Here is a 21,086-nt window from a genome sequence, read left to right as displayed (position 1 = left end):
AGCTTTATTTAACAAAGCCACTATCCACGCTTTGTTATCGACCTGAATGCTTTTTTATTATTATTTTTTTAATGACTAATGTTCCTAGTGTGCGTATGGCTGAGAGAAGCGCTTGTTGGAAAGAAAATTCACAAGGACAGACGAAAAGCAAAGACAATATATTAATTAACCCGGCAACATGCTCCAAAAATGCGAATTTTTTTTTTTTACGTAGTACATCTACAACAACGTGTAAATAAAGAGGACAAACGTACAGAGGATGCAGCACGTTTTTATATTAGTAGCACGGTTCTGTCCCGTCCCCTATGTTCTGCTCTTAGTCGCGTTTGATATTTTTGAAAACGGAGAATGTTGATTTGGTGTTTACTCTGGCAATCACTTCGAAGTTTTCGATTAGCCGTTTCTCAGCCTCGAAACTTCTTGACACACCGCCCACTGGCTCCGGAAGGAGACAGTGGTTAGTAAAGAGGATGGAAGAGAGAAAGAGAGAGGGAGCGTGTGGTTTACTTCACAGGCTCTCATAACGACTGCCCTTGAGAAGCATATTTGTTGCGCTTCTTTGCAGAGCATTTACAACTCCTCGGATAACGCGATCGTAGACATCCAAGCTGTAAAAATACGAACGCGTCTGCTTACACCTGCGCGGAAAGCGCTGAAATGCCTTCACGTTAGCTCTGTTTTTTATTTTTTTTCTAATTCTCTGTAGCTTCTTGAGAGGGCAATACCGTCTCGAGACTCGTGTCGACGGTGCCAAGCGAGCGGCGTCGACTGCCCCTTACCGGAGCGAATAAGATATTCCTCGGCAGGAGGAGGGTGCCAGACAGACGAGCAGGTGTTCGATTAAAGCGCCTACGGCGGTTCTGCCACGTAACAGCAATGAAAATACGCAGAGGAAAGGCGGCTCCTCTGGTGGGCAATAAAATAGAGAAAGCACAGGCAGGCAGGCACGAAAGTGGCGGCTAGCGGCGGGCATAGGCGGCGTGACGGGACCGCACGTGCCGTAAGCATGCCAGCGCCGATTGGACGCCACGGGGCGACCAATGAGGCGAGCCGACGCTGTGCCGTCCTCCCCACCGCCTCCCCCCTTGGCTGCGCCGGCGGCGACTTGACGCGTGCCGGCCCCGATCGGCGGGTGTGTGGCGGTTCGGAGAGCTGCGTTGTGTGTGTGAACTAGCGTGTGCGCGCGATTTCTCTCCGAGCGACATGCTTTCATTTTGCGGCGAAGAAAGCAGAACCCGCCTTCCATTTTTCCGGTGCGCGTGATTCTTCGCCCTGTCAGTGTCGATCGAACGAGTGACCTTGAGCTTGCGACTTCCGACCCGTGCGCGCACGGCGTGTCGGAGCCTGTGCTTGTCCCAAGCGCAACGTACAGCACGCGGTTTCGCTTTCGGAGCGCGGATTCTTCACCACGCCACGATCTACATCCCCCTGGCGTCGTCGCTCCGCGACCACTGCTTGCTCTGTGCGCGCGGAGGGAGGTTTGGTTTGAAACAGTGTGGCACGCGTTGGTTCATGTGTGCTATTGTCTGGAGGAGCCTCCTGGTGAAGGTATCGTTGTGAAGTGTTATTGGAGAGCGGCAGAGTGGAAGCGGCGTTGAGATCCCCGCTGTCGCCTCCGCCCGGCCTCGCTGAGGCAGTGCTGGAAGAGTCCGGATCCGCAATGCCTGTCGCTTCCGGCGCGCCGCCTCCGTCGCCAATGGCTAGTGGTGCGGAACCGAAGACCGGCGGCAGGAGGGTGAGTGTCGCGTCACTGCTATAAAGTTGGGTGGCCGACCAAAGCTTTTATTTAACGCGAGGCATCTCCATACGATTAACGAATAGCCACTCAATGGGCTCGACCAGCGGGCTGCCGCCACAGCCTCAAAATTATATAAGCTCGGTGTTGAAGTGAGAAGGGAATAGGTTGGGGCATGTTGGTAATTCATCGTTATACAGAATACGTATCGCTGTAAAAGCAAAGGACAGGTCGAGAGGACAAGCGCACGGACAGCGCTTGTCGTGCCTAGACCTGTCCTTACTGTGCTATGTATTCTGTACAACGCTGAAGTAAGGTTTCGCGAAGGCTATACGCTGAAAGCGGAAAGTGGGCTGACACAAGTCTGGCGCCCAGAACATACAAGTCTTGTCTCACGCAACCGGCACTGGTAGTGTGAGAAGTCCACACTGATCTATCCGCTGTCAGAGGCCGTGTTTCTTTCGTACTCACGGAAGCGACAGACACTCGCCCTTTCCATGGCAAGTAACATAGGTACAACCATTGTCGGATGAGTTTATGCTGGACGGCTGGTTGGTAAGACATACCGAACAACGTTCAAGCGCAACTGAGTACACGTTGGGCGAAGTCAGTGGACACACACAAGCGCTTGGTGTCTGTCCACTCACTTCGTCCGGCTCCATACATCAGACATTCTTTCAAACAACGCAAAAAACATACACCACACAGCGAACACGACCCACACAGGCCAACTGTTTAATAATGGCAAGGCGTCAAGAGAATGAATATTTTTTCGTACATGCGCATTACACGGACAGTCCAAGCATTGTGACATGTTATTCTTTCTTTCGTCATTTTCTTCAGGCGCATGCGCCGTTAGAAAAACGTATTATACATCACGCCAACTTGCCCAGCAGCGGGTCCTTTTGATTCGTCTGGGTCCTCTGTTACATTTGAACGTTTTATAGCTTTATAGATCCATGGCACCACCAACGACGTGGAGTATGGGACGGCCTATCTCTCCATGTCTTTTAGGGTACAGATTACACTCAATACCGCAAAAGTATAGCGCAGTGTTGGGCAAAACACAGATGCATCGCCTTCTATGCACCTCTCACTGTCATCTGCCATCACTATGCAGTTTCCAGGCCTTCTTCAGTTGTAATGTATATGGTCTCTCTCTGTGTGTGTGTGTGTGCGTGTGTGTGTCTGTGTGCGCGTGTGTGTGTGTGTGTGTGTGTTTTAGACCATATATACTTTTTAAAGATGACCTGTGACAGATAGATTAATTGTAGGCATTGAGCTGGTTTATTCGGAGCGGCGGGCATTGCTCTAACGAGAAATCGAAATGCATATTCGACTAATTAACGAAATTCGCTAATGAAATTATTAATTCATTACATTACGGCGCGTATATTGCGACTTGTGAATTTTAGCCGGCGAGTTTGCAAGGCATAACCACTTAGCGAATGCTGAGGCTGGCACAGGTTTCGAAATATTTGTCGTCAATCTTGCGGTAATAAAAATGCACCGGTGTTCCACTCACGTTGTTTTGTGCACTGAAGCTCAAAAGTAACTGGAACGCCAGTGTATTTCGTCGCCAAGTTCGGGAATCCGTATATCGAAACTGCAGTGTCATCCTGAAAATTTGTTTCAAGTAGATACATCGCCTTGCGTACTCACCCGCCACAATTAGTAAATTCCAATATGTGCCGTGCAGTAATTAATTTAAGAAATTCAATTAGCGAAGCTTTGTTAATTAGCCGATTATGCATTTCGGTTTCTATTGCAAGTATGTCCGCCTCGTTGAGTAATACAGCTCAGTTACTAAATTTATGCTGTCTACCACAGGCGATGTTTATAAATTCTGTATCGTCTAAAAAAGATCGACAACACCCGCGGTATAGCTTGCAGGGGCACATTGGCACAAGGCAACGTATATATCCGTACATTAATTATAATTACTTTCTATATTTCATCGATCTTTAAGTCATGCCGACTTACGTGCGCAACATTTAGTTTCAAGTTCAGAAATCGAATTTCGCAATTTACAGCACTGACAGCATCTTTAAAGTAAACAGGGTGTGGGGCTCGTAGAAAATGCTTGTTTTCCTTTACAAGAGTTTCAGTGACTCAAAGTGTTAACTTAGGCTGCGTGGTTCCTTGCTAGAATTAACGGCACGGTGAACACAGACATAAAGAAACTAAGTAAACGCACAAACGCTGACTGTCAATATAGTTCACCTCTTACACGTCTCGCTCCTTTCTTCATAAGTAATCTTTCCTCACGTATGCTCTCCCCAGCACTACCAGGCTATTTGTTATTGTACTCGAGGTACAAATTTGTGCCTCCAACTTTGTCATTTACACAACTGCCCCCCAAGGAACAAATAAAAAAAACGTTAATGAACAATATTTCTGTTACTTAGTGTTCTGATGCTCACGTTATCAGCGGCAAGGTATTTCGGCCTCGTCGAAGAATATATACCAGCAGAAACTCCGCGTCCGATACTTGCTCATATCCTTTTTTATATATAAAAAATAGAAGCTGCATGGCTAAAAGCAAAAAAGAAAACGCCCTTTACATCATATATACCACAACATTTGATTTCTTGCGCAAAACAGGTGTGCAAAGATTTTGCAGTAGTATAAGTAATCGCTTGTGAGGTCAAAAGTCGGATGCCGACAACTTTAAAGGATGCCGAGGACCAGTTCTTCACGAAGTGATGGAAAAGAAACTGACAGCAGACCCAAACAGACAGCATGGTAAGGACTAAATATGAAGTGTGGTTAAATGAAAAGGGGAAAATAACTGTATGTGCAGCAATGAGTGTATAGCAGGCTATACCAGTGACCTATTATAGCTGTATTTTCAGGTAATAGATCACCTGTGAGCTTATTTCAAGAAAACGCAGTAAACGCAACAGAAATTTTTATAGGCTGATGAGAACTGAAAATCAGCAGGTATATGTAAATCGGGCGCGGTTAAGACAGGGTACGGTAGTTTGGATGTCTTTGTCTTGTGGTGAACTTAATGAGTGATATGACTGGTGACAAGCGCGACGAGCCACGTGACCCTCCAAACACAAAGAAATATTGCACCCTCGAGGGTGTCTTCTCGCGTCTATAGCTCACCCCTTTAAACATATAGAAAAAGGTGTTTTGACGAACTAAAGCACCCATTTGAAAGAATGATTTGTTTATAATTGCTGCCTTTACTCCAGCATGTGTTTTGCCCAAATACCCACTGCGATTTATTTTTTACAACAATACATTTTGTTATATCACTACCCTGGTGTTCTGGACGCAAGTCGAAGTGATCCCGAAGTGTCTTCCGACACTTCCATAAAAAAATATATAAAGCGAATAAAAAAAGCTGCTCATGCTGGATTCGAACTGTGCACGTACAAATTGCCAGACGGAAGCTTTGCACTCCTTTTTTTTTGTCTTCATTGCCTGTGAAGCAGTATAATATTTTACAAAGCAAGCGCTCACACAACCAGTCCAGCTTTTTTTATTGTCTGTAGTACTTCAATGCAATATATTCGCAATGACAGGGACGTTTTCGTTCGACTGGACCACTCCGACGACACAATTTCACACGTGCACACTCAAGAAAATTACTCCCTCGAGGGTGAATTAGATGTCCCCAAATTATCAGAATTTTTTTTGTAAATGGGTGCATTCGTTAGTAGAACGTGCCTACTGCACTCTCAATAAATCGAGGGTGCTGAATGGGTGTTTTGTACATACCCCTCGCAGAATTTAAGGCTGCTCGCGGGCAGTTCAACGTTTTAAACAATTGAAAAGCCGCAAGTACACATTTCCCAGCGGTTTGCGCCAAGTCATTGTTCCGTACATGTCATATGATCGCAGTATAGGCCATGGATGCGAACCATCTATCTATTTCACGTATACATGGTGACCCCGCTGGTGAAGTGGAAAGACATACACTGTAAAAATGTTCGCATCGTTAAGGGTGTTTTGTTGTCGCACTGGTAACACCCTTACTATTATAGGAGCTTACAGAAATTTATAGAGGATCGACGACAACGGAGCTCTAGCTAGTCGTGCGATGACAAAAGACGTCATTGAAAACTATGTAATCATTCTGACAGCCTTGGGCACACAGAAATATCCAACAGGAGGGTTTCATCTCTCTACACCGTAAACCAAATTTACAGCAGGCCCAAGGGATTGAATGCCGCGTGACGTATCACGTCATCATATTCCTAACGACGTAATATCCTTGGGTCAGAAATGTACATACACCAAAGAAACATGATTACATGTTCGAGTAATGTGCATACTTCAGGGAATGGGGGAAAATGCATCGCGTCGCAGCTTTCTGTGAAACACACGCTTCATTAAGGTGTCCGCTTGGGCTAATTTGGTGAGCTACACGATGAAAACAGTACAATGCTTACACGGAAAAGTTAGCAGACGACTCAAGCGTTCGTGTCATTTGTGCTATATTTCCGTACGCACCTGGTTCATCGTCCAGTGAAGAATGCATAAACTTCGCACTCTGCTATGAGTCTTTTTGCTTGAGCGATACGGTGTCCATATGTGTTTCAAACATCACTTACAGCGCGTACATAGACAGGGACCAAAAGAACGACGAAGACCAACTAGCCCGTATACACAAACCCTGCTTCCATATGTGTGGCTGTATTTGCTACTATGAGCGTGGCATGGTTATGCACCGCAAACAGAAGGGGAATGTTAAATCTCTGTTGGAAGTCCATTGTACTCATCTTACACATCGCATGCGAGGACTCCTTTTCGCACACGAAACATACTCAACTCAGTACAACACGCAATGTTAGTGTGTTCTCGGTCTTATAGTCTGCATCGTGGGTTGCGTAACACTGACAAATTAAAGAAATTATGGGGTTTTACGCGCCGAAACCACGATTTGATTATGAGGAGCGCCGTATAGTGGGGGACTCCGGAATAATTTGGACCACGGGGGGTTCTTTAACGTGCACCCAAATCTAAGCAAACGGGTGTTCTTTTTTTTTTTTTTTTTTTTTTTTTGCATTTCGCCCCCCATCGACATGCGACCGCCGTGGCCGCGGGATTCGATCCCGCGACTTCGTGTTTAGCAGCGCAACACGAATGCCACTAAGCAATTATATACGGCGAATGCACATCGACAATTACGCGAAGTCGGCGCAAAGGACCGCTGTACATTGTACATCATCTCATGTTGATACCCTGGTACGCAGTCATAGTAAGCAATGCTCGAGACTAGAGTAGCCCACGCCCCTTACAGAACTATAAGTAGCAATTCAATGTTTTCAAGTGTTTGAAACCTTTGTAAAATCAACCAGAAAATCCCTAATTTTTCTATAGCAATTTTTCTAAGGATATACTTTGCGCAGAAACAAAGAGACTTAATTAGCAGTGGTGCAACTCGAGCTGTCACTTCATTCTTAAAGGTATTCTGTATTGAGTGTGACCATTAGCAACGAAAGTTGTCACTCGAAAAAGTACACGTACGCTAGGTAGAGGGATGCCGCCGCGAAACGAAGCAACCGTCAAAAAGCCGGGGAAAAGAAAGATACTTCACGACACTGAACCTGCTGAAAGAAAAAAGAAGTTCAATGAGCCTATATATACTCCGTGAAATATCAAGCTGTTATACATAACTTGCTCAGCAACATAGAGCGACGACTATTGAAAGTTGGGAATGCTAAAAGCGACGCACTCAAGCGTTTCATCTTGTTACAGACAAGGACACATCGCATTTGTCGTGCTTGTTTCGTGTGTCATTTCCTGGTTATTAGTTTTACTCAGTTGAACTCGGCGCATTACGAGATGAACTAATGCGGACTATAGCCCAATTTCTCGCTTTATTCGAAGTTCTTGAAGTCACAACAAATTCCAGAGATTATACAAGCCTGCCCGATTTGAAAAGCTTGATGGAGCTGGAGCACGCGACATTGCGTTCTGTTGTTCGTCAATTTCAAATGCAGCGCTTTAGCTCGTGTAATACCGATCGTTCTCTGCACTAAAGGTAATGCAACAAACAAAGTTCAGCAACTAAGAAAAAGAAAAACGATAAATTAAAGCGCGCAGTTCAACGCTAAAACACGAGCTAAACAAAAAGAAAGAAAAATGGAAATGACAAGTGTTTGTCCAGTTTGCTGTAAACATTTTGTAGATTCACCTCAAAGGCACGTTATACGTCCGATATAGGGTTATGTTATGGCTATAGTTTTCTATACTCTGTCTCCGCGCGGAAAAAAAATAAAATAAAAAATACCACCATGTGAAAATCCCTCTGCAAAATATATCCAAATCAAAGTTATGTTGCTAGAATTTCGAAAACTATAATTTCGCAGGAAATAGGTCCAACGGTTGGTTGTCCCGTGAGAGCATTTCTGCGTTTCAGACGCATTTGAATATAGAAAGTAGGAGCCGCGGCCCCGAGCTGATGCTTCCAACTGTACCAACTAGTAGCCCGATTTCTCGCTTTGCTCAAGTTTGTCGACCGAGATGGTGGTGGTGGCAAAAACATTAATTCGTCAACAGAAAATGATTTATGAAATTATATGTGGGAAGTCTTGATAGCTTCGTTGAGGTCAGACCGTGTCTTACGGCGACTTCTAAAGCCCCGGTCACGGCCCGCAGTTGAATCGCGGGTTCGAAGCTGGTCACCGCAGCCTCCCACTGCTCTCGGTTGGATAGCTGTCATTCGGCTTTAAGTTTGAGCTCAGGGCATTCGTGCGAGCTGTGTGCCAAATCGTCTTTGTCGGCCTCGCGTAGCGTACATTCGGGCGAGTGTATCCCTGGGTGCACACTATGGATGGTTTGTACCGGTTGGGGAAAGTGTGTGTTTGGAGTTGCCTCCACGTCGCCTGCTGGTTTTTGCTTAAGGATTTGTCAGGGGGTGGGTATTCGAGTCTTTCGTTTTTATAGTATTGCGTGATTTCGTGGTAATTTCGTGGAACGCGCGCCTAAGCTTCCCTCTCGCGTTTCCGCAGGTGTCCAAGCCGCTGATGGAAAAACGACGCCGTGCGCGCATCAATCGCTGCCTCAACCAACTCAAGGCCTTCCTCGTGGACCCGTCCAAACCGGAGGTGCGTGTATAATCATATACACGATGCACTGTAATATAATTTACACACTTAAAAATTGAACAAAGGTGTAAATCGGTCTATAACTCGTACCCTTACACCTTTTTTGGCGTGTAAGGGTGTGAGTTATCGATTGATTTACGCCCTTGTTCACTTCTTTAGAATGCTATACACTTTTTCCTTCGGTGTAGATGCAGTGTTTTGCCTGTGGAAGTTATATGCCTTACCTAGCTCACTCGCTGTGACTATACACTGTAAAAGCATTTACGCCCTTGAAAGCACCCTTACACCCAACAAGGGTGCGTTATAGACCCTCCCCCCCATTTACACCCTTCTTCACTAACTCTTTAAGGATGTAAATTATTTTACAGTGTACGCACGGAATGGGAATGCAAAAACGCTAGTGTACTTAGATTTATGTACAAACATCAGATAAACCAACATGGTCGAAATTAATCCACCTCGCTCAACTACGGCGTCTTTCAAAAATCTGTGCGCTGTCTCAAGACGTTAAAAACCGAAGAGAGCATCGCACGCGTAATGCGAAGACATGGGATCGTTCCCCACCTGCGGCAAGTTGTTTTCTCATCCACTTTCATTGCCATTTATTTATCATTCCTTTAATTCAATTAATTTGTATAAGTAATTTCCCCTATGTTTTCCTTGGTATCTTTGTTTGTTGGCTTCTCATGATATGATTAATTAAAGAATCAAGCCCATTCGGTTAACTCCCTTTCTTCATGATCGAGTCAGTCATATTAAGCGGGTCGTGCTCTTGCAGCACTACGGAAAATCACTCGTATTGGTTTTATTGTTGAAAGCATTGCGAAGAGTGACGCGGTTCCAACTGATAGTTAAGAAAGCCTGGCCTTCATTGTGCACGCTCGTAATTAAGCAATTCTTGCCTGTCGCAGTACGCAAGGCATGTTTAATGGACTAATTTGCTAGTAAATCGTGTTTGAGTCCTTACTTAGTTTGGTGGCACTTTAAATCATGCGAAAAATTTGCAAGGCTACAGACTCGAGACAGGCGCGCCCATGGAAATATGTGTACGTGTTAGAAAGCCCAGTTTTTATTGCGTTAGAAACCATTTCTTTTACTATCGCTCCAACATACGTGTAGCCGTGGTACAGTGAGCCATTTACTTTATTAAATGAACGCTTGCTTTGCGTTTTTTTTTTTTTTTTGCTTACGGGGTTCAGCGACGCGTGTTCTGTACGCTGTCTTATAGTCACGGAGCCAGCGTCCACTGAGCGCGATATCCCCGTAAGTGATCGACCGAGAATAGCGCGCCAAATTTCGGAGTTGATGTGACCATGGTTGGGCACAACAAAACGTGCATCCGTAATGTGCGTGATGGGCGAATCTTAGACTGGCTTGTGGTGCTTCGATGTTCTACGTTTGCAATCGTAAGCGTAAGAAGAATGAGCAAAAAATATTTGAAGGCCCTCGACGTGTCGCGTAAGACATATATATTGCACTGTGGATTCGCAGGCGCCAAAGATGCGCCGCAGAGGCGCTTTGAACTCGCCGTGCTGAAAAGTGCAGAGCCCCGCAATACTATATGGCAGAACGAATGATTTGCGGCACGACCATAACAATCGCGTGGGTATACAATCGCCGGCATTGCGATTTCTTGCGTTATATAATTATCGCTTTCGCCTTTCCTCCCTGTCAGGTATTCCTTTTAAAGCATTGCGGTCTCTATACAAGATATCAAGGACTGCACGGAAAAAAAGTTATTACGGTAAAGTTAGAGAGTTAGAACTGTTCGTAACAACATATGCTGGCCAATTCTGATGGTGGACATATTATTGAAGGTGCGCGGACAGTGACGAACAGAACTTACGAATCAAAGTTTTTTGCGAGTTTAGTGCCCGGACCAGGTAGGAATGAATCCTGCAGCGTTTCAATTCAAACTTGATCTAATTATCTCGCATTATTAACCTTCACACGGGGATACTCTTTAAGATTGCTCGTTGCTGGGCCTGTAGGTTCATATTCCTCGTAGTAATTAGCGAGCGCGAAATGGAGAAAACAGCAAGATTGCAATCTCGTAGACAAGACGCACGCTCACTACCAACTATATTTTGACGCATCTATATAGGTGTACAAATTGAAGGGTTTACTGTACGGGAGAGATAACTTAAGCTTTCATGCTAATCTTTAAGCTATATTCTCATTAAAGTATCCAGTAATATTGCTTCCAAATATCATTTAAGCTTCATTAACTTTTGTCTGCAATTTAATCATAAATAATTCATCCCCCGATGCTTCATATTGCATCTTTTGTCCTAGATGGATGAAGTGCTATTTCGTCATTGCGAGCTAACGTAAAACGGTATCTGGATGCCGCCCCTGTGTGATGTATGTTCGCACTTCTTTTCCGCAGCCTAGCTGCCCTCAAGTTACACTTTTGTAGTTTTTTTTTTAATGTGCAGTCAATTCCCTAACTCACTAATAAGAATAACAAAAATCATTCATTAAGATTGCTCCTTGCTGGGCCAGTTGGTTCATATCCACTGAAAATTACCAGACGGTGTCTGTCTCGTTCGCGTGTTTCGAAGCCTGTCTCCGTCTTAATTTGCGCTCGACACTCTTTTCAGTGGCTGCCTCTTAATTAGTTGCATCTCTCAAACACCACAGTCTGCGAGTGTGCGTGCTTGCATGAGGGCATCTTTAACATTCATCTTTCTTTGATTTGCGAACTGCAGCAGTCCTTTTTTATACGCGTGTCCTTTCTCGTCCCTCCCGAACCAGAGCCCGCGCCAATCGAAGCTGGAGAAGGCGGACATCCTCGAGATGACCGTGTGCCACCTGCAGGCCCTGCACCGGCAGCGGAGAACAGGTGCGTACGGCTGTCGAACGTATATACAACGAACGCCTCGATAGCGAACGCCTGTATAACGAAATTACCTGTATAACGAAATTACCGGTATAACGAAATTACCGGTATAACGAACTGGGAATAATTCTGTCGCGGTTCTATAGGAAGTGGTGCGGTGCGCTACCTTCATAACGAAGTGACCTGTATAACGAATGATTTCGGAGGCACCAAGTCCGTCCTTATAAAGAAGCATTCGGCTGTAGCCCGCAACTCGTGAAGCGAACTCTCTCGAATAGATGAGAGCAAGCTCCAGCTCTGAAACCTCTTGGATTTTGTCTTTCAAAATAGGCCCGCGTAGTGCAGATTGACACTCGCTATTGCAGCCGCTTGGCCCATGTGAAGGAAATGTGTTATGTGTATAAACGAAAGCGAAAACAAAAAGAAGCAGAAAAGAAAAGAAAGTTCGGTCGTGGTGACTTACGAGACGGTATTTCAGGTTAGGTTCCAGTGGAGTTCCAGTAGCAAAATTTTCGAATTGAATCAAATACAGAATATTTCTAGTTTAAAAAGGATTACAGTGTCTTACGTGCCAAAACCACGATCTCATTATGAGGCACGCCGTAGTGGGGGACTCCGAAAATTTGGACCACCTTGGCTTCTTTCACGTGCACCTAAACCTAAGCACACGGGCGTTTCCGCATTTCGTCCCCATCGAAATGCGGCCTCCGTGGCCGGGATCCGACATTTCCAATTTCTAAACAAAGGGAAATACAAAGGTTGCCTGGAGCCCGTTTCAGAAAAAAATAAAGGGGTGGATGACCCGGGTAAATGATGACGTATGATATCTAGTGAACTATCTTATGCGATCCTTCGTTATGCTACCATGCACACGATCGTTGCAGCGACCACACGTGAGCGCAGCGAAAGAAAAAAAAAGATGCCTACTTTTTTTTTTTTTTCATCTCACTTATCCTTGCTATTACACAGTGTCGGCAAATATTGCTATGTGTTAGGACGCCACTATATAGCGTCGATGACGCCGGGTTCGCGGCATGTCGAAGCTAACTTTAATATCAAATTAAAAATAAAAATTCTTCAGATCCCACGCCATGTGGGAATCGATGTTATGCGAAGCAGTGCGCGAGGAGCCTGCCAAGTTAACGAAACGACCGTGAGAGCACCAAGAGTGAGCGGCTATTTCATGGCCTACATGGCACGCATGTCACGATATTCATGTCATGACCTATCACTTATGTTAACTTATACCAAGTTAACGATATGGCCATGAGAACACTAAGACGTAAGCGGCCAGATAGACAGATAGACACTTTAAAAATGGCAAATGTTCGCCAAGACATGCTTCTCATTTAATGTCTTGTATTTCAGACCCTTCTCACTTGCCAAGCGTGATCCTCTTTAAGTGCGACAAGTGTATAGTAATATGTTTCTGCAATTTCCAAAGTATGCGTCAGTAAACCAACCTAACAACTATCCTTTCGCACAGATCGGTATACTTCGCCGTACACTTCCAGTTCCGATATACTCGCGACCAGTCTGCAAACTGATGCAGTGCTTACCGTTACCGTTGCTCTAACGATTGTTGGCTCCTCGGTCGCAGCTCGTCTTCTAGACGACCCCGAGGTCCGGCAGAAGTTCCGCGCTGGCTTCGAAGAGTGCATCCTGGAGATCCGCCGTTTCCTCTGCTCGCTGGCGGAGCAGCACCAGACGCCGCTCGGCGGCTGCTGCGACCCCGTGGCAGCCCGCGAGCGCATCCTGGGACACCTGCAACGACGGGCCAGGGAGATACGGGACCCCGACGGCGCCCTCGCGCAGTGCACCTCGACCGCGGCCGGCCCCGACACCGCCGTCGATCCCCCGGCACGGCCTTCGAGGCGACCCGCTCACAGTGAAGCCGCCACGCCAGGTATACGCTGCTTTTGCCTTTCTCTTATAACTAGTAGCACAACGTCGTGCTACGGCGCTTTAGCGTAACACCCCTGCCGTGGCAGCTCAGTGGCCGTGACGTTCTGCTGCTGGCCTCGAGGTCGCCAGTCCGATTCCGGCCACGACGGCCGCATTTCGGTGGGGGGGGGGGGGGGGCGAAATGCAAGAACCCTCGTGCACTTAGATTTACAGGGGGGACATGTTTAAAGAACTCCAGGCGGTCAGAATTAATCCGGAGCCTTCCACTGAGTTGCACCTGGGACGCTACATACTATGAATCAAACAAACGTCAAATTTTGAAATTTTATGTGCCGAAAACACGATCGCATTGTGAGGCACCCCTTAGTGGGGCAGACTCTGGATTAATTTTGACCACCTGAGGTTTTTAAACGTGCGCCCAACGCAAGGTACAGGACCGTTTTCGAATTTCGCCTATGTTGAAATGCGGACGCCGCAATGGCGAGTAAGACTGTAGAAGCAATGAGAGTTGAGCGGCGAGTCGGTACGAATTCATGCTGACTAAGCAGCGTAAGGGAAACACGAGGGGGGTGAAGGACAGGAGAATGCGCCTGTCAATCAAAGCCGCGATGTCGTGCTTAGCAGTGCTATACGCCTTAGCCACTAAACAACCACGGTGGGCAAATCAGTCAATCAATCAATCAATCAATCAATCAATCAATCAATCAATCAATCAATCAATCAATCAATCAATCAATCAATCACTCACTCAGTCTATCAGTCAATCGTTAGCATAAAGCTATATCGCTACCGGCCTAGTCACCTACCAGCTTCATGAGCAGAGCTAGCAGGTGCCAGCTGCGTGCGTTCTGCGCATTAGCTAAGCCATATTGAAGGACTCTGGCTAAACGTAGCACGCGCACAGGTGGCAGATGGCCGGGGACGGCAGCGGTATCCAAAGGTGGACAAACGACCCCACAGCGCTCGATTTCACCTCAATCAGATTTTACTTCAGTGTACCTCATTTCATGAAATTGAGGACATTCTGGCTACCTAACCTCACTTTGTGAGGTTGGCTTCTGTTGAGGGAAAGGCCAAACTTGGCGATATATCTGTAAGCGGTAGCGTTACCGTAGAGCACTCACACCTGATATAACCTAATACGAGTGGAACGTATACAAGTTGAATATAGCCCCTCTCATTACGCGCTATGGCCGTATATGCCTTCGTTACTTCTTCTCGCGCGTTTTAGTCTGTTGATCTTCTTTCCCTACAAGTGTGGTCAAGTTCCGCGTATAATTAGTGCGCTCTATCATTTGTGATTACAGTGGCGACAATGCTATGGCACCGTATACCAGCGCTTATACATTCTGGTTCCCGAAACGTGTGCGCACGCAGAGTCGAGCCACAGCTCCCTGGACACGACGGCGTCGAGCGACGAGCTGGCCTCGGAGACGTCGTCCTCGAGGTCTCCCTCGCCGTCGGACGTCGTCGTGTCCCACGCGGACGTGCGCCTGCGGCCCAAAAGGCTGCGCAACGGGGACCTGGTGCTCGTGCTGCCGCGCGACCTGGTCGCCAACGCCAGGATCGTCGCCGCCGCCTCCGCCGCTGAATCCGACGTCAAGACCGCACCCCTGCCGCCTCGGCCCTCGACGTCCGGCACGGACGTCGGCGAGGTTCCCGCAGCGTCGACGTCACCGGACGTCGTGGTCTCGTCGTCCACGACTGCGGTGACCGAGGAACCGGTCGCGCCTCCTGCTCCTTTACCACCCGTCTCCTCGTCACCAACGTCTTCTTCCTCTGCTGCTGCTGCTACTTTGCTGTTGCACCCGTCTGGTGTCGAAGTGACGTCGCACGATGACGTCTGGAGGCCTTGGTGACGAATCCCACGCTGCCGCGTCTGTCGGGAACGCGGCGCTTGTTTGATAAGCCGTGGAAACTAACGCGTTCCGTTTAGTCGACGAAGATGTGGACCCACTGCGCGTGGTACGCTGTGTAAACGCGGAGACAAGCATACTGAACACTTCGTCAAGCACGGCATGCATGGCTCGTCTCACGTGGCCTTTTCGTGGCGTCATCGACGCATAAGTCACAAAGAGTCACAAAGTGCCCTGATGAATCCGAGTCCGACGGGGAACGAACAATGTCTCTTTCTGTCGCGGAAGGTGTGTGTGGTTAGGATTATTCGGCGGGGTCGCCGCATCTACTGTAATTTGAAGAATGAACCAGTCCTCCGAAATGCCGGGGTTTCAGTTTGCGCAAGTAGGTGTACATTTGAAGCATTTTTTTTTTGTTTTTTGTTTTAACGCGTCCGATAGCGTTTGGCTGGTTTAAGCGAAATCACGGCTCGTATTCGAAACAAAAGAACTCTTGCGCTGTATTTGTTCGTAAGAGAAAATTCCAGTTAATTCTTACGGTGGGCATATCATTGGCGAAGGCGCCCCACCAATGGCAGAGAGCACTACGAACTAAAAGCTGTGTGAATACGGGCCCAGTTTGTGTTAGAATAGGGATGCATATATATACATGCCGGTCATCAAATCTATAGTTCTGCTGACTTAAATGGAGCGGTTCCGGAGATGGATTTTCAGTGAAACTAGATTGGCACATGTTCGTCTTCGGTTCGAGCGCTCCGTCAATTATAATTTGGTACTGCTTGGCCGCTTGATCCATAGAGAACACGCGATCCTATACACAATCCTGCTGCTGTTCTGCTGTTTCTTCACCTCATGTCATTTCAACTACCCTTTCTATGGCACCCATAGCGTGGAAAAACTGTCGTTGACGAAAGTGGCAACAGTATAAATACCATCAAACAAATCGTTTCAATATTTTCTTTCTTTCAGGTTGCACGAAAGTCCGTTCCAATGTTAAACTTACATTTTTTTTTATTTGGACGGAATTTGTCTTTGCAAGCAGACATTCCAGTATAGGAACTCTCCGAGATCGTGGCATCGCACGGAAACACCGTCGTTAGCCTTCGTGCAATCTCTCAGCCAAGGGAAGAGATGAAGCGAAATGGTCTGGAATGATAGCCACAACCAAGCAGGGAAACGCATTATTTTTTTACATGTCGCTGTGCCTTATGTGCCGAGTGCCATTTGTTTGCGAGTGCCTTTCAATTTGCTTGCGTCACAATATGCCGAGTAACAGGAAATAAATGTAGCGAACTCTTATAATGTACATCGTAGCAGTGACGTAGCCACGAGGGGGAGGAGGCACAATCGTATGCGCCTGACCCCGCCCCCCGACAGGAAATTTCTGGCCACGCCACTGCATCACAGTCAGAAACCGTTGTTTGCGCTCTTAAACGTGTCGGGGTGTTGATACATCGAGAAAAGAAAAAAAAAACGTGTTCAGCCTTTCGGTTGTCATCAAATGTGCGTGTGTATAAGCGAGCCTTCGAACTATACCTCTTATAAGTATTGCCATTTTCGGGGCGTGTGGATAAACTGACATTGAAAGGATATTTTGCGCCAGCGAACAAGGACAGAAGGAAGACGACAGGAAGCGCATTGTGGTGTCGTCTGCCTTCTGTCCTTGTTCGCTGGCGCTAAACATACTTTCAATCTCTTTTAAGTGAACGTATTACTGCTGTGTGTTACAAAGGCATAGAATTGCTGTTTCGTTCGACAGTTCAGAGAGAGAATGTCGGGAAAAGTGTGTATGCGCGTTAATGTTTTCGCACTCTTGTATTTTCTTGCATAAGTTATACGTATTCGACTTACTGTCGACAGTGTCGCATGTGAGTTTCGCGCGGTGTTTGCATGCCGGAAACAGCGCTGCCCACTTTGAATGTATAAGAGTGGATCGTGTAATAAAGAACCTCCGCTGTTACGTGACTGCCGGAAAGTATGCCGTTGTAATTTTCTTTCACTTCTTTTTTCTGGACCGGCAAATGCGCATTCACCTGCCTGTGCTTTACATGTATGCTTATGGCTGGCAGTCAGTGCATTCCTCCTTAGCTCCAAACAAAATGAATGAATGAATGAATGAATGAATGAATGAATGAATTTATTACCGGAAGGATAGCTGAAACTAACTAAAATATTTTTAGGCGCTCTAGCCTTTTCATTTTTTGTTTGTTTTTTCGTGGAACACTATACCAAACAGAATTTTCCGGGCCTATTGTATCTTGCGCACATACATGGTTGCCATTTGCAGCTAGACAGATGTGTTGGTTGGCTATTGGACACGCCACGATTTAACATAAAACACGGTACCTCGTCACAAGAAAACTTAGATGTTCTTCACGCTTGTTCCCGTGCAAGGCCCTAGTCAAAACAGGCTGAGTATAGAAATGTTACTCCATTTTGTGCACTCTGCGTGCCTGGCTGAGGCTTGGGTTTAGTCGCTATTCGGCTATTTTTGCAGGCCTTGAAGCCAGGGCCGGAATAATACCAGGAGTCTCACGAAATGCGTTTGAAATTCCTTAAATATAGCAAATATATTATGTTTAAGTGCTTTTCTCTTGATAGCTTTCACCACAGAGGCGTACAACTGAAAAATTCCTCATAGTAGTAATCAGACAAGTCATTATGCGAATTAGACGAATTAAGTTTGAAACCCAAGAAACAGCCACGAGAATGGTCTCAATGGAAGACTTGAAGCGCTCCACCCGATGAGCTCATAATCGTTCCCGGAATTCAAAAAAAAAAAAAAAAAGTTTATGCTGCTCATTTTTACCGAGCAATGCATTCCTGACAATTTCAGGCAAGAAAACGAAATTGAAGAGCCGTAGAACGCAACTGTCACGCCCTTGGTAGGCGCCCACGTCTGACGTGGCTGCCTGCGCATCAACTCGGGCAAGCATGAAGTGAACGAGATCGAGGTTGATTGACATTTGCACTTTTTCGGTTGGGATGATACACTTCGAGTATTCCTTCAGGATAAATCGCAGGGCTTTTTTTTCGTTTTAAAGAGTTTTATTGGTCGAATTTGCACAGTTACTCGAGCAATTACAGCATAGAGTCATTTCCAGATGCATGCCTCTGTGGTAAAAACATGCAGTCAAGAAGAAGTCGTTCCATTATCTCACATTTTCGATTTCTAAGCAATTTCGAACACATTTCGCGAAACACCCGGCATGCGTATAATGTTCCAACGCCATTTCTAGTCGCGCTTCTTTAGCGGTTAGCACGACGCTCCATGCACCCGCGTTATGAACGGAATAAACCGGCCACACGTGTAAGGTGTGGGTGAAGGAACAAACGCGAGTTAATGACATCTTAATTGAAATCAAGAAAAAGAAATGGGCATGGGCAGGACATGTAATGAGGAGGGAAGATAACCGATGGTCATTAAGGGTTACGGACTGGATTCCAAGGGAAGGGAAGCGTAGCAGGGGGCGGCAGAAAGTCAGGCGGGCGGATGAGATTAAGAAGTTTGCAGGGACGACATGGCCACAATTAGTACATGACCGGAGTAGTTGGAGAAGTATGGGAGAGGCCTTTGCCCTGCAGTGGGCGTAACCAGGCTGATGATGAGGATGATGATGATGACATGTAAGGTATGCAACTGCCTCCAGTCTACCTACCTTACACGTGTGGCCGGTTTATGCCACTCATAACGCAAGACCTTCCCCAACCCCGTCCATCTCAGGAGGATATATCCAGACGTCTATTCAGACGATAACTGCAAACTATGCGGCAGGGCGCACGCATCTCCTACACACATTCTCTGGGAATGTGAGGTTATATGCAGAGAAGATGCAGTTTCCCCAGATGAAGCTGGGGCGCGATGGACGGCCGCGTTGCGCAGCTCAAACCTCAGAGATCGACTATGGGCCATCCAGCAAGCCCGTGAGGCGGCGAGGAGACAGGATCTCCGGACCTCCTCGGGGGCGACCTATATCCCAGGGCACGAATTTGCCGCATTTTCAATGAAGTTGTTACCACCGCCACCACGTGTAAGGTAGACGATAAATGTCGCATGCAATCGAGCGGAAGAAATCGCTACGTTACACTGGCCCAGAATTCTCTTCTTGCCTCCCCCTCATAATGTGACAATAAAATTACGAGCGCAAGAACAACAAAGACCAAAACAACGAAGGCGACCCACTCTCAGCTATTAGGTTCTGGTTAAAGGGCAACTCTGGCAATTTTTCGATCTCCACTGGTTTTTATGAAATTTAGAATATATACGTTCTCTTTTGCACCCTGATTACCTGTGCCACGCAATACGGCTGCAAGTCATCTAGTTTTCCTGAAGATGAATTTTAAAGATTGGTTGCGTTCCCGACTCATAACTTTTTACTGGCCACCCTGTGTTTGTGACGTAAGAGACTACACCGCCACCGTCGCTAAAATCTTCGCTGTTTATAGTTCAAAAAATCTGTGATAGCTCCCTGCGTCGTCAGGAGACATCACCAGCTTTGCTTATTCGGCGTTAGCGTCACGTGTACTGCGCGTTTAGCCCGCTTTCTGCGTGTTCACATTATGGTAGTGTAGGACCTGACGTCATCGGCTGATCGTGACGCCATACGAAGCAGCTACCCGTTTCTGTTTAGGCATCTTGTTTATCGGCTATCTAAAGTTATCGACGAATTTCTAAGCAAATTGAACCACCCTACCGGTCACAGGACTGTCAATGCCATTTTAAGACGACAATATCCTAATATGCTTTGAAAAAACGCCGGAGTTTCTCTTTAAGGCCTGTCTGTACCGAAGCGCCTAGAAATTGGCAACGTACGTTAGCGTCAAAAAACAAAGAAAGAAAAGAAATGAAAAAAAAAGAAAGAGAGAAAGTAAAAGAAGTAAACTGGAAACAGCCTTCTTGCGAAAGCATTCGCTCCAAATCACGAAGATCAACTTCAGCCACATGCAAGGAGGTACTCCGTTTCGTATTGTTTTGTGGCATGCAGAAGGGATAAAACGACGCTGCTTGACTTCTCTCTCTCTCTCTTACACGCACGCACGGACAGACACGTACGCGCAGCAAAGCGCGGTCGCACGTGCCTGGCGACGACGGGTCCCTTTCAGCGACAGGGTCGGAGCGGTTTGCACGTGGCCTGGCGCGCGCAGAGGTCGCGCTGCCACGCCCCCCTTTTCTGCGCTATATGCCGTTTGACTTTGCGCTTCGCGCGAGCCGAGACCGCAGCCGCCACCCCGCCGTGTGACAGGCTGCCCGCGAGGAGCTCGTCGCGGTGTAGCACGTGCCCGCCAGCTGCGTGTCACGTCGTTATCCCGCGACCTGCTCGCTTTCTTTCCCAAGTGCCACGTGCAACCACCATTTTTCGACATGTAAAAAAACAAAAACAAACAAACAGCCAAGAAAACAAAGCAGGTGTTTGGACACGTGACTGAACTAGGAAAGAAGACGCGCGCTTTGTGCTATCCTTTCTCGCCTTCTTCGCAGTCCCATCCAAAGGTTATTTCTCTCTCTCTCTCTCTCTCTCTTTTTCTTCAAAGTTGCTTACAGTGTTTCCCCAAGTGACCCCGATTTCAACGGCTCCGAAGTTCGCCGCTGCTCGTTCCACTTCGCGACCCTTACCTAAAAAGGTGCCCACATATGGGACGAATCCGAGCCGACCGCCCGTCTGTAGGCTCGATATCCTTGC

The 21,086-nt window shown here is 46.8% G+C and overlaps 1 protein-coding gene across 1 annotated transcript; it reads left to right on the top strand.

Annotated features, from left to right (window-relative positions):
* Positions 1-16: 16 nt before the first annotated feature.
* LOC126548576 (uncharacterized) lies at positions 17-17,380 on the top strand. Its single transcript, XM_050196827.3, has 5 exons — positions 17-1,735; positions 8,707-8,802; positions 11,560-11,647; positions 13,245-13,550; positions 14,927-17,380. Exons 1-5 carry the CDS (start codon positions 1,661-1,663, stop codon positions 15,406-15,408), a joined length of 1,047 nt encoding a protein of 348 aa, XP_050052784.1. The 5' UTR covers positions 17-1,660; the 3' UTR covers positions 15,409-17,380.
* Positions 17,381-21,086: the final 3,706 nt, after the last annotated feature.

Source organism: Dermacentor andersoni, chromosome 3 (genome assembly GCF_023375885.2).
Source record: "Dermacentor andersoni chromosome 3, qqDerAnde1_hic_scaffold, whole genome shotgun sequence".
In the NCBI taxonomy this organism is placed as follows: Eukaryota; Metazoa; Arthropoda; class Arachnida; order Ixodida; family Ixodidae; genus Dermacentor; species Dermacentor andersoni.
The sequence above is the reverse complement of the archived record's forward strand: the minus strand, read 5'-3'. Positions and strand labels throughout refer to the sequence as shown.